This window comes from Hevea brasiliensis, chromosome 1 (genome assembly GCF_030052815.1).
Source record: "Hevea brasiliensis isolate MT/VB/25A 57/8 chromosome 1, ASM3005281v1, whole genome shotgun sequence".
NCBI classification, from domain to species: Eukaryota; Viridiplantae; Streptophyta; class Magnoliopsida; order Malpighiales; family Euphorbiaceae; genus Hevea; species Hevea brasiliensis.
The window spans coordinates 115644065-115658762 of NC_079493.1; the positions used below are offsets into that span (position 1 = coordinate 115644065).

General features: G+C 30.8%; 2 protein-coding genes across 2 annotated transcripts; one reads left to right on the top strand and one right to left on the bottom strand.

The window, feature by feature from the left end:
- The first annotated feature begins 1576 nt into the window (after positions 1 to 1576).
- LOC110646894 (tubby-like protein 8) lies at positions 1577 to 4834 on the top strand. Its single transcript, XM_058147944.1, has 9 exons — positions 1577 to 2343; positions 2437 to 2551; positions 3379 to 3555; positions 3644 to 3696; positions 3784 to 3880; positions 3967 to 4056; positions 4158 to 4250; positions 4371 to 4438; positions 4531 to 4834. Exons 1-9 carry the CDS (start codon positions 1916 to 1918, stop codon positions 4604 to 4606), a joined length of 1197 nt encoding a protein of 398 aa, XP_058003927.1. The 5' UTR covers positions 1577 to 1915; the 3' UTR covers positions 4607 to 4834.
- A 4610-nt stretch (positions 4835 to 9444) lies between these two features.
- On the bottom strand, positions 9445 to 12642 carry LOC110646907 (AP2-like ethylene-responsive transcription factor At1g16060). The gene is made up of 8 exons (XM_021800524.2): positions 12252 to 12642; positions 12067 to 12149; positions 11915 to 11923; positions 11611 to 11699; positions 11423 to 11496; positions 11250 to 11300; positions 10641 to 10717; positions 9445 to 10286 (listed from the first exon to the last, which is right to left on the bottom strand). The coding sequence occupies exons 1-8, from the start codon at positions 12398 to 12400 to the stop codon at positions 9769 to 9771; spliced, it is 1050 nt and encodes a 349-aa protein (XP_021656216.2). The 5' UTR covers positions 12401 to 12642; the 3' UTR covers positions 9445 to 9768.
- Between the last annotated feature and the right edge of the window lie 2056 nt (positions 12643 to 14698).

The window sequence follows — 14698 nt, forward strand, 5'->3', positions numbered from 1 at the left end:
TTTAAAATGATGAAAATAATAATATAATTTAATCAATTTTAAATTATTTCATACCTTTTATAAATATTTTTATTATATTACTATATTTTTTATTATTTTTATCATAAAATTTTTGTTAAAAAAATTTGAGACTAAAAGTGTGTCTATAAAAAATTATAAAAATAAAATATAGAAATTTAACTCATTTATAATTATATGTATTATTTTTATGTTAATAATTTAATTTTCTTTTTATTCATGATAATGATGACGTGGTAGCCAACTTACGGCTATTAAATTGAAATAACCAAGTAAATAAAAAATGTTTTACTATTATAAAAATTAAATTTAAATTTTTTTATGATTTTTTAATTAAATAATATTTAATGATAAAATTAAATTTTTATTTAAATGACTTTCATTTGTTTACCTATATATAATAAATCATATGAGACATTTGATATATATTTTCCTCTAATTAAGTATTTTCTTTTCATCTAATTGTTCTCAAATATTTTTTTATTTATTTTATTTTTTTATTATTTCTTTCAAAGTTATTAATTTTCATTCTCAAAATTTACTTATAATTCTGCTGATTATTTATTCTTATGTAATTTTATTTTTCAAACAAATTTCTATGTAATTAATTAATAAAAGAAAATAAAATTTTTTGTCACAAAAATGATTGCTATTCAATTATCATAATTGTTATTATCATTTAAAATAAAAATATAATTTAGTTTAATATATATCCTATAATTATAGTTAAAATTTATAAAACATATAACTATATTTATCCAATTAAATTTAAATATTACAAGTTTCATGATTAATTAACTATAAATCATCATGATGACACTTTTATGAGTGATGATATATTTTTAATTATATATATTAACTATTTTTTTTAATAGAAAATAGAATTGCAAAAAATGAAAAGAAATGCAATTTTATTGAAAATCTAAATTAAATAGAAAAATATTAAAAACAAAATATTAAACTGAGAGTATTATAATTACATGCTATATATTTTAATAATTAAAATTATATAAAATATTAAAAATGAATTTAATAAAAAATAAAATATTAAAACTTAAATTAAATATATAAAAATAAATTTTTATTAAATTTATACATAACACAAACATTTAGCTAGTTTTTAATATAACAACATTAGTGAAGAGTATATCTGAGAAAGACAAAATAAAATTTATTACATTAATAATTCTCATTTTCATATAAAAATTAATAATTAATTAAAATATCCTTATATTACTTTTAAAATGTAAAAAAAATTGATAAGAAAAAGATTAAAAGCACATTCAAACCGTGTTCCCGCTACAGATCCTCCGTATCTTAAATAAGACAACCTGAAAACAACACGACAATAAGTTCCAAACTTCCAACAATTTTATTTATTATTATTATTATTTTTTGCCCATTTCCTTTCTTTTGACAATTTATATCAGTTACCGTTAGCTCTCTTTAACGTGAGGAGTCCCCACTACCCAACAAAACGCCATCACTTTTCTCTATGTCTTTCAAATTCAAATCCCTCTCTTTCTTATGCTTTTTTATTCTTTCCCAAAGCAATCATAGCAAGTCACCATCTTCTACATCCCATTGCGGATCATGACGTGGCTACATCAGGACGTTAGATTTCCTTTTGGGAATTTGAGAGGCACCAAAATTGAAAAGCAAACAAGATCATGTAATGGAGTCAGACGGTAACTAAGCTTGCATCTTTACAAACCATAAAAACTTCTTTCATGGAAGGAAGATCATATCATCCTGCTTTCTGAGTTTGTGGTCGAAGATGAACGCCAAAACCCCTTTACTCTAAGTACTTCCCTGAGCATTCAGATCCACACTCCATTGAGGACTGAAGCTATATCCTCCAAATCTCTTCCTCGTTCTCTCTCTTTTCTGCCAGAAAATGGCTGGTTTCAAGAAACCTACAGTTCCAAGCAAATCTTCATATAATTCCCTCTATCTCAATCCCCTAACTGATCCCAAACACCACCATAGCTGTAGCGAAGGAGACCTCACAGCAACTTTCTTTGACAACAAAGAGAATAATCCCATCTTTGGAAGTGACAAGGAAAATGCAATGCCCAAAAACTCTAATGCAAATGGTCCCTTGATGCCAAAGCAGTTGTCAAATATGAAATCTTTGTCTACAGGCAGAGTCCTGAAGCCAACTTCGCTGCAGTTCTGTATGCAGATGAATGAACCTGAAAGGGGTTTGAAGTGCAAATTATGGGATTCAGTTGAATCTGAGAAATCAACTACTTCCTTAAATATTTGGGATTATTCTGATTCTGAAGCTGCTCCTGCTTCTTCTTGGTCTACATTGCCTAATAGGTAGTTCATATTCATGTTCTTTAAATTCTAAATTTCATCAGTGTCCTTTGATTTAGATTTTTTCACTGCCTATTTATTTTTGTATTTTTTTAGGGCATTGTTATGCAGGCCATTGCCATTGGACATAGGGAGATGCACTTGTGTTATTTTGAAGGAAGCCTTACCAAAAGGGTTAAATGGGGGTACAATATACTCCCTCTATACCAATGTAAGATCTCTGCAACTTGTAAATAGTTTCTTCTTGGCTTTTTATGAATTCTTTATGAGGTTTGGATCTGATGATGGTTTGCTGGGCTGGCCATTTCAATTTCAATTGTTAAAGAAATTTAACACTTTCACTTATTATTGGAGGAAAAGAGATTCTTGAAATTACTTACACAATTAGATACATTAAACAATCTCTTCTATTAAATATTAATAATCTTTTGTTGAGAGAATTGAGTCTTTTCTTTTTTAGATTGTTCATGAACCCTGAAGCAGTATCTTGTACTGCAAAACCTTGCAATTTGTCCCTGCCATCTAACTAATCAGTTTTTAGTTATATATACATTTTCGTTGCAGTTAGGTTCATATGATGCTAATGCTAACATAAATACATAACAAGCATAGATAGTTTTTTTTTTTTTTTTTTTTTCATTTTTTATTAATGAAAAGCAGCAAATTTTATGAAGGCTTCTGTTGAATTAAATACACAATTTTTCATATCTTTCTAACAATTAAGACTTCTAGTTGCAAATTACTGTATATATGAAAGCATTAATTTTTTCTTTTATTACTTGTGAGTCATTTTATCTGATTGTCATGTAAATTGCATTTGCATGCATAAGTGATCTGATGAACTGTGTTTCTGCATATAATTGACCTCCTTTTTTCCAAGCATGACGCTTTTCTGATTTTGTTGGAGTGGAAGTTATACTTTCTGTTAGAAAATAACTAAAAAAACCAATGAATTCTAGTCATGAAGACAGCTGAAGTCCAGCACTGGGACTACAATTTACTCTTTTAACTTTGATTTTTTATGGATGAAAATTACAGGAAGGACAGGGACGACAGGATCGGAAACTAGCTATGGCTCACCATAAGAGGCATAATGGGAAGTCAGTGTTTACCATAGCTCAGAATTTAAAGGGAGTTTTATCTACTTCCGATGATAGTTTTGTTGGGAATGTAACAGCTAACTTCATGGGTTCCAAGTATCACGTATGGGATCAGGTTTGCTGCCCCAAAAACTTGCAACTTCATAATGAGCTAACTTGTATCTCTAAGCAAACTAATAATAGTGATGATTGTTTGAATGCAGGGTGGTCGTCTCAATTCGCCATCTAAGCGCAATCCTCTCCTGGCTGTTGTTACGTAAGGCAGATCATTCCCCTCTTGTTCTTATCTCCTATCTGTAATCATTGTCTGTAATTTCATTTTCCTTTTCCTTTTCCTCTGCAGATATGAGCCTACCATAGTCACTTGCACTGGGAGTTACAGAAGCATGAGGGTGTACATACCCAAGCACCAATCTATGCAGCTAAAGAACACAGCCCAGGTGAATTAGATTGGGATCATGTGTATCTGGATTTGGAACTGGTAATGCTGTGATGATTTATTGACTTGCTATTTTCTGTGGAGTAGATGCAACACATTAATGGTCTGCCCAAGGATTGGGAGGAAAAAATGGATAAAGTACAAAAGTTACATTCAAAGACTCCAAAGTACAATAATGTAAGAATGCAAATATATATGTATTCACATCATACAAGGAAAATTTTTTGGACTTCATTTATGTTTTATCTCATGTAATTTATTTTGTTTTGGTTTTGAAGATTTCAAGACAATATGAATTAGACTACAGAGACAGGGGTAGAGCTGGTCTTAGTATCCAAACATCAGTGAAGAATTTCCAGCTTAAATTGGAGGTAATCATGAAGTTCCTTGACATAGAAATTTTACTTAGGAATGAATCACTATCAATTATAACCAATTAAAAGATTTCCAGTCTCTGATTGGTGATTGCTGACTCATGTATGGTTGCCTAGGAGCATGGGAAGCAGACAATTTTGCAGCTTGGAAAAGTGGGGAAGTCAAAGTTTGTGATGGATTTCAGGTGCATATGTTTTCTCTAATAATGGTTTTTTTTTTTTCAAAAGGAAAACATTGCATGAAAGCAATGACAGTATCTTCTCTTTTCTTTTGCAGATACCCTTTAACAGGTTACCAAGCATTTTGCATATGTTTGGCTTCAATTGATTCAAAACTTTGTTGCACAGTTTAATTACGAGTTACCATCATCCTTTTCAGTTCAAACTCTGAACAATCTTTTTTAGTTTCTATTTTTGGTTCCTGCCAATGCTTCTTATTTCTCCAGAAGCACAACTAGACAAGAGTCAATTTGCAAGGGCAGACAAAGAAGTTATTAGTTCATGAACATTTGGTGAACTGGTTGATATTTGAGCCTTCAGATTTCAATAATGCCATTTGACCCCGTTTGGGATTCATTTAATATTATTCATAATGTCTTCCCCTCTAAATCCTGCAAGGGAAATTCTTGAATATCATGTACTGGCTTAAAAACACAACAATTATTCAATTGGAAGTTTTCAGGTACCCATTACATTGGCTTTGATAATTAATTCAGAAAAGGAGAATCATGTTTGTTCTCCAGAATTTAAAGAATAGGAAATTATCAGGAGTGAAATTCTAAGTTGGTGTTTATTTTTCACCTTAATGGTAGACCAAAATATTAATTGATAAAGAAAATTACTACCTCTATTTTTTCGTTAAGAAAATGATTGATAACCTTATTTTTATAAAAACAGAGTAATTGACTAAATTACCTTTTTATCTTGCTTAACTATTTCTTATATAAATATTTATTGTATTTAGTAGAAAGAAAAGGTAAAATTATAAAAAAAATTATTAATACTCCTTAGTTTTTTAAATGTTACAAGATAATTTCAAAAGAAAAACCAATTGCGACAAATAAAAATAGATGGAGATAATATATGGATTTAATTCTTTTTTATTCTTAAATTCTACTATATCTTACCTCACTTTTTGAGATGTTCTTAATTTCATATATTACAAGAATGAATTTTATAACTATTAAATATTATATGAGAATGAATTTTATAATTATTAAATTAAATATTTATCTTGAGATTTTTGCAAAATTAATCAAAGCATATAACGAAACAAATATTTGATCTAATGATTATTAAGTTGATCCTTGTAATAAGTCCAACTTATAGTAGCTGCATCTCACTTTTTAAGTCAAGGTCGAGCATTATGAGTTGATAACTAGGTGTTTTAGGATAACACAAGTGTTATGCGTTTTCTTTGAGATAAATACGACAACTTCCTTATTGTACTATGCTGCTACGACTACTTTGGAAGAAGGTATAGGAAAAGTAATGTAACGTATAAATGAAGGGCATAGTTTAGGCTAATGGAAATATGATATTCTCAACATGAGAAGATTCTTATTTATAGAACAAACACGTCAATGTTTGCCTGTCACGTATAAAATTACTATAAGTAGGTTGTCTTAATCACTGAAATCTGTTCAAGAAATCTGATCAGAGTAATAATAATTTTGACATATCTGTACCGATAGTAATAGATGATAACTACTTGGATTGGTGTAATAATTAACTCATCCGACTAGTTTGTTTGAGAAAAATGATTTTGCTGACCTACATATTAAGGACACTCTGACTTAAATTACTCGGAAAGAAATATAAATCTATGCCATAGTAATTTAGTTACTCTAATCCATTCCCTCAATCCATAAGTATGACATTTAATAAATTCGATGGCCTTATTAGAGGATTTTGTCTTTTACATTTGTGTGTGTGACTCTCTCTCTAGTATCAAACACTTTGTCGTAGGGGTGTTCATTAAGCTTATCCTTTTTGTATCAATGAATGTTTTCAATATGATACTCTAGAAAATAAACTAATGGGTGCCATCATTTTCATCATTTGGCCTGTATGACTATTTTCAGTTTTGAGGTTAGTTCTCCAATCTCTTTTAGTTTAGGGCTAGTGGTAAGATCATTCTTGGTATGATTGTACTATGAAAGGAGATTTTTATGCTGACGTGACCAAAAGATATCCGACTTCTTCTGAGTACGCACGTATCCTTTACTCAAGAACTTGTTTACTTGTACCATAGGGAAGGAACAGCTCTTGTATGAGCATATACATGCCCTTCTTCATTCAAGGACTCATACATTTTATATTGTATCATGAGTTATGCATAGATGACTGTAGGGATATTTTGTGGCCTTTGCTAGTAAATTAAACTCAATGGAATCCACCCATTATCACCTTAATCCGCATTAGTTATTACCAGTTTATTCAATCACTACACGAATTCATATCTTTTTTCACTTTTGTTTTACAAAATTTTCAATCTTTTATCCAGTTTGAATAGATTTTTTTTTTCAATTAGATAAATTTAGATCTGTATAAAATTAAAAAAAAAATTATAAAACATCAATATAATGTCAAAATCCAAATATCCATGGGCCATTTCAAACCTTCACCTATTCAAATTGAGTCAACAGATTCAAATTCAGGTATTTTATATCACTTTCGAATCGTTAGCTAACGGGTCGAGTAACACCCACCAATACTCCTTTGTTGTATAGTCATCAAGTCTACGAAGCATTGAGGTATAAATAAAGTCAAGTATAGGCTTCGCTGTCTTGCTCTACCCAGAACCAGAAATTGCTCCACACTTATTTATTAGTTATTTTTTCAGGAAAATGGAGATTCGAATTTACACCTGCTAAATAAATAATATATCTTTAATTACTAGATCATATCAGATTAAGCTATATATTTATTTTTGCATGTCTGTGTCTGAGAAATTTTAGTATATCACTGTAATTTCTCATGCAAAGAGGCATCTGCTGCCTAACACCTAATCCTACTAACTGGGAGAAACTCACATCCAATTATGCGCCAATACTTACACGAAAAGGGCATACAGTGCCGAATACATTAAATCATGTCTAATAAAAAATGAAAAAGGAAAATAGATATTATATTTGATTTTTTTTTTAATTTTTTTCATATATATTATGTTTTTGGTGTGTCAATATCTTAATTTTTTAGAATTTATCGTGTCCTTTATTTATTTCGTGTTTATATCACTGTATCCCCATGTGTGCGACACAACTAATATCCTATCAAGAGTCAAAGCTTTGAAATAAAACGCACAGAAATATATCAATCAAACCTTCTCATCAATCCTTCTTTGAGAGCCACATGAACAATTTTATTTATTAAGAGTGGCATAAATCACGCTATAAGACTTCACAATATAGACATGAAATAGACCTAAAATTACTAAGCAAGTGTGAATATATATACCACAAATCAAACCTCTCAAGAAAACGATTTTCATGCATTGTATTTGTTGTCGTGTGATTCGATTTGAGTGCTATCAATGTTGTGTTCATCACGAATCATGCCTATATTACACTCTCATATTAAATCAATAATTAATGAATATAGCACAAATCAAACCTCACCAAATATGTTACACGATTTTCATAAATTCACAAATTTGAATCGATGAATATGGTGGTGAATGAATAGATCAAACCCCATATACAATAATTATGAAGTGTGAAATAGGTTTACCATTTGTTTCACAGAAAATAACTTATATATGAAAAATATTTTTCATGAAAAATATTTTTCAAAAAAATATTTTTCGTTGTTTAGTTGTAATGTTAAATTAATTATATTTATTTATTTTATATATGTATAAATATATTTATATTTTAATAAGATTTTCAAAATTTAAGAAACAAAAAATGACTTTCATTTTCTTTGATCAGGAAAAATTTTTCATTGACCAATTTTTCTGAGTGCTTCAAATTACTAAAAAATATATAAAATATTTTAGAAAATATTTTTCGTTAATCAAATGGAACCTAAAAAGAAAATTTATTTTTCAAATAAATTTAGCGATTCATTAATAAGCATCGTAAGGTAAGTATTGAAAAAAATATAAATATAGATAATTAAAAATTTTTATTCAGAAATGTGATATGTGAGGAGAATAATCTTTTCAATTATATATTGATTAATCTTTTTTTATTTTAGGCGATAAAAAAAAATTTTGCAATACTGTCCAATCTCTAACGCGAATTCATGACGGCAGCTCCCAACCTCTAACGCCCTTGATCACAACCCATGTCAGAATTTCAACTTGGAAAATACCTGTAAGGGCGGGACTCTTCAATGAGTTAAAGAGGCATTAAGAAAGAAATGTGTATCTCAACGTTTTTGGTTATTATAACTTTAATTTGCCGTCTAACAAACAAGGTGTCTGCTACCACTATATATTTTGTGGTCCATCTTAACTCTTACACCATTGTCTATCATATTCACAATGCTTTATTATTATTTTTTTAATTAAAATTTAATTAGATTTAGATTTAAATTTTTATTCTAAAATTCATAAATTTTTAATATATTTGAGTCCACCTAAAACCCAAACTTGAAATCTTAGAGTCTTGGAAATCATTCTAGCAATATTAAATTAAAGCTCATTTGATTAAAATTGATAAATTTTGACACAACGCACAGATATAATTTTAATTTTTGTTGTGATTTATTTTATTAATGTGGTCGGCCTCACCGCATAGAAGATAAGCACACGCTGTTATATATATATATATATATATATATATATTGAAAGACATCCATAACCAAAGCCAAAGGGTGACAATAACAGATCCAAATGAATATTATGTCAAACATCATAGGTTTAATTTACTATAAATTAAGTGAATCCATATCTAAGATAAATATTATAAGAAAGGTTGCAATCTGTCCAGAAATATATATTTTTTTTTCTTTAGAATACACGTACATATGGGTCAATAATAACAATGAGCCATTATTAAAACTATGATAATTTTAACAAGATTCTTGTTAAATTAATTAAGCATGCATATAAAGTTTTATGATATCATTCAATATTTATATTTTTTTAAAGACATCTTTCTTTAGTTATTGAATTAATAATAACTTAATAATCAGTGTTGGCCAATTAATGCATACACGGGAAGGAACAAAAAATAGTATTCCCTTATATATAAAATAAGGTCATTAATTAAGAGAAATAATTGATACATAAATGTCTATTTTTTTCACTATAAGAAAAAAAAAACTTATAATTTAATGGTATTGAAGTTCAATGAAATATCAAGTTGGAGTCCCGATCTGAAACTATTATACTAAATTTTTTTTTGAGAGCATGTATCTCATTAAAGAAAAGAATAATTGTAAATTGTCAATTTTCTTGCTCTTGTTCATCATCATCTCTCCTGCAATAATCCTTACCTCCATATTCACAGAACCCTCAAATATTTTTATACCGCAAAGGTAGCCTCATTGAGCCAAGAGTCCTTCTTTAACAATCAAGTTCGCAGTGAAAAATGGGTGAGGCAAATGCATTTAGCTCTCCGAAAATAATGTCGTCGCCCTCTGCAAAGCTACAGGCGTCTTGGCAATCAAAGTAAGTCTGAATGTCATCTGGGAAGCTCCGACGTGGCGGTTCAGACTCCGGTGGTGTCAAAGGGCAATCATTCGGAGATGTTCTCTCTAACATTTCCTTAAACTTGGTGGATTGCAAAAGAAGCCCTAATGCAGATGATGCGGAGCCACCACAAGGCCGTGGCGGATCAGGCATGGTGTTTTCCGTCGGACTTGAGCTTTGTTGATGGGATGTGAAACTTAATCCAAGGTCTTGAGTAGGGTTTGCAATGAAATTAGCATCACTACCAGTGTTGGTCTCTTGACAAGGGTCATTTTGGGTATCTGGACGTAGCCATTTGATGTAACGACTAAGGTCAAAGTTCGTAACAGCATTAAGCCCACGGTACTCTATAGCTGCCATATCATAAGCTGTGGCTGCCTCTTCTTGAGTGGCTGCAGAGAGAACCACGTAAAAAAATTGAGGCCAGAGGGTAGTATGCGAATAAAAAGGGAGAATTTAATAGGCATGCAGATTTTGGTGTGAGTTTGAAATTCTAAATGGCTTCACCAAGCAGTTGAGGTTTGATGATCTATTTCTCAACCAACTTGTTTTGAATGTACACATTGACCCTCTAGTCTTTATCCAATTATCTTGACTTACATGCCCATTTTAAAATTTTAATTTGTATGTTATGGGAATCTAGCTACAAGATTAAATTATTAACTCAACGGTCAGATTTATATATGGTGAGACTCATATATAATGTATAAGACTTACATATTAATGTCATAAGCGGAAGAAATTACCGTAAGTTCCAAGATAAAGATATTTGTTGCCAAAAACTCTGCCAATTCGAGCCTCCCATCTTCCATTATGATGGTGTCTACACAAAATTTGGACTAATATGTCAATGCCATTATCAACTAAAGGATTCAGACGCTTGCATGAATTCCTTTATAACTTTTTATCAACAAGAACTATTAAATGTGGGAAATTCGTAAATACGACCACCTTTAGAAGGCCTCATAAAAGATTCATCCAAATTAACTTTTTGGCCTGTTTTAAACCACATAATTGATGGTACCACCATTAAAGAGAAATTGAATAATTTATAATTTCTCCACAAAAAAAATATTTACATAATGCAAAACAAGTTAGCAGTTGTATTTGCATTTCGTCATATATTTCGTGGATCACATTTTTTGCCTTTTTTTTAATTTTTTATATAATTAATTTTGATTGGAGTTTGAATGCAAAACTTCATAATTCTCGAAATGAACTCAATATCACTAATCTAAAACTCATACATTTTTTTTCTCTGATTGAGTTATTGCATATTTATATAAATATTCAATATAAATTTCCATTTGCATGCATTAAGAAAAGGAATTTGTATAACAAAGTAATTAGGGTACCTTGCTACGCCTCTATACTTGGACACCCCACGAGAAAATCCACTGCTCTTCCTGCAAGTCAGGATTCATGATGTATAAGATAATGAACATTTTAATCCAAAAATTTTTAATTAAGTAAAAGATTTTATATATTTAAACTAATTAATTAAGCTATCTAAATATTTGGTAATCACCTTCTGAGGGATCCAATATATTCTTCTTTCGACTGACCCTCCATATCTTTGAGCTCTTCTTGATAAGTTGACAACTGAATATAAATTAATCAAAATATTATTGTTAATTCAATAATCAAAGCACAAAGGGGGAAGAGAAGAGATTAGAGCAAATTATACGAGAGAGTGTTTGTGAAGAGAATATTTACAGGGAAATTAAGGATGGTGTCCTGTCCCCAGTACTTTAATGCTGCCAAGTCATAGGCATGTGCAGCAGCTTCTTCATCATCATATGCCCCTACCACACCCACTCACACAAATTTAATAAAACATTCATATTCAACACCAGAACCGTTCAAAAACTATAATTAAAAAGAAAATATATACTTTTTTAAAAATAAAAAAAATGGGTTTTCAGTTTTCAACTTTAAGAATTTGAAAATGACATAAAGATTAAAAAAACAAGGAAATAAAACACACAAAAAAAGTCAGAATTAGAGATACCAAACTCACCTAGATATACTGTATTTCAGTTGAATTCCACCACCATGAACATTCATATCATCAGGCCCCAAATTGAAAAAAAAAATAAATAAATAATCAATAAATATAAATAATAAAAAAAATTCTGCAAGAAAAAGTAAAGGAGAAGATCAATGAAGAACCTTGTCTTCCTTTCTTGTTCTGTGATTCGTTCCAGCAATTCTTATCCCACAAATGAGCTTCATAACGTCCCGTCCATCGGTGCCTAAACCCAAACATACACAGCAAGAAAATGAATAATTAAGAAGAAATAAAATAAACATATGCTTGTGAATGAGCCAAGAAAATGAGATTTCATTTCATCTACCTTGTAACACCACGGTAGATGGAGCTGCGCTGAGGAGGAGAATCTCTAGGCACAGTTTTTCTAGTCCGCTTAGTCTTGGTTGTAGTAGGGTTTGTGCTAGTGTTCGCAGCAGTGTTATTCCTTTGGCTTTGCTTGGAGATTTTCGCCATTAACAAAAATGTGAAGAAAAGAAGCAGTTTTGAAGAGAATGATGAAAAGGGAAGGACTAGGTCATGTATCCAATGAGAGGGGTTTAAAAGGAAAGCAAAAGAGAGAGCTTTTCTTTAATGGGAGATACAGAGGAAAGCCGGCTAGAGAAGAAGATGATGAGTTCTAGTGGCCGTCTATAAGCGGCTTTCTGTAGTCTTTTCTCCTTTGTCCTCACTTATGGGGTTTGTGTTATGTGTTGTTTCAGTTATATGATGCTTAAATTAGAAATGTCTGATAGACTTTAGCCCATTACAACCACATCGCGTCATAATCAACGGTTAATAATGATTTATTATAAATATTAATATAATTTTTATCTTATATTAATATATGCAAACTTATTTACTATTTTTTTTTTCTACAATTCCTACCTTGCACTTTTTACTTAGCTTTGTTATCCAAGAGTGAGCAAAAATTTATTATAATTGAAAAATGGAATTGAATTGTTTTTGTTTGGTTTTTTTTTTAAAAAAATTTATTTATTGGTTCATTTGATTTAACATCATTCATATTTTTTTTAAAAAAATTTGATTTTTAGTTCAATTTATAAAAAAAAAAGAGTCTAATTTGTCTAATTGGTAACTTTTTTTTTTTTATGAGCTTTTGTATAATATAATAGGGATGGACGCAAAATTAAATGTGGAGGAGTACCAAAATTTAATAGAGATATTAATTGTTTTGGATTCTAACTAATTCTGTCCACATTGAAATCTATTTTTCGCGACTTTGTCTCATTTTTAATATTGTGTAGTGTAAAATGGAAAGGCCACATTTGTCACGACCCAACCTATGGGCCGGACCGGCACTAGGACCTGGGCCAGCCTAAAACCCCTGAGACCCGTAGTAAGTCTAACTATTTTTCAACCCAACTCAAAGGCCCATTGGGCTCAATTTCAAGAAATCAACCGGACAGAGTCCGGCCATAATATGGACCTTTCAACGGGGAGTTTTTGACTCACCCGACCTGTAAACACAGTATATAATAAATTGGGGAGCTCAGCTCACCCTCCACATACTCATACAACATAAAAATAAATGGGAGCTCAGCTCCCTCATTCAGTCCATCAACATGCATAAAATAATAAGTTTACAGGTCCAAAATAACAATTTTTATTACAGACCCAATTCAAATAAATATTTATAACACATGTGAAAATTCGAAGAGTTAACAGGTTTATACAAAAATTAATAAACGACTTGCGAAGGAGAAAAACAGGTTAACCTCAAAAATATTCTCCTGTGGCTTGAAAAAATATTGAACAGGAGTGAGCGTTCGACTCAGAGAGTAAAATATCAATTTTAACCATAATCTCTATAACTATCCAAAACTAATGCACTCTGTAGAGTGAAATGCAACGTCAGCAATATTTTCACATCATAACAGCAAAAAGGTAATTTGGAGCACTCACACACCCAGTAATATCAATCATAATATATGGGAGCTAATCCTCTATACAGCTCTCTTAAATCCAACCTGTGCCAGCGAAGAACTCAAGCCGGACTTTCGCTTAATAAACCAAATCGGGGTCCCAACGAAGAACTCAAGTCGTGACTACCCCCGAAGGATCGGGTCCCAGCGAAGATCTCAAGCCGTGTCTACCCGTCCTGTCTATAGCCAACACCACATCACACGCACGCCAATGCACGCACACTGCTCCAAATTACCACAACAACATACATGGCACTTTAACAGTTGTGAATGCAACATAAAACGTGCCTAGAGTTTAACTACATAGATATATATATATATATATATATATATATATATATATATATATATATATAAAAGTGAGACATAAGCATGCTTGAACATATAATAATAGTGAAATTACAATTAAAATTAATATTTTACTCACAGACTTGACAGCGGTCACTGTGGCGGCTGAGCGGAGGAAGAAGGCTGTCCCGGCTTACCTGATAATTTTATTACAATCATTTAATAAATTTGACTCAATACAAACTAAGAAAAGATCAAATACGTCCTAAGTCGTGCCGAAAATCCGACAGAGTCTCCCTTATACCTAAGACCTATCCAACCTGCAAAAGGGCTCAAAACACACTTCTATATTCACAAATCATATATTCATAACTCAATCACATCACACAGCCCCTCCTGGGCCCATCCAAACAGTCCTCAATCACAATATGTAAATTTACAGTTTAGTCCTTATAATTGATCATTTTTGCAAAAACTACCCAAATAAGCTCTAAAAATTTTAAAACTTTGCCCCGTGGTCCTTAGCAATATTACTAGGCTA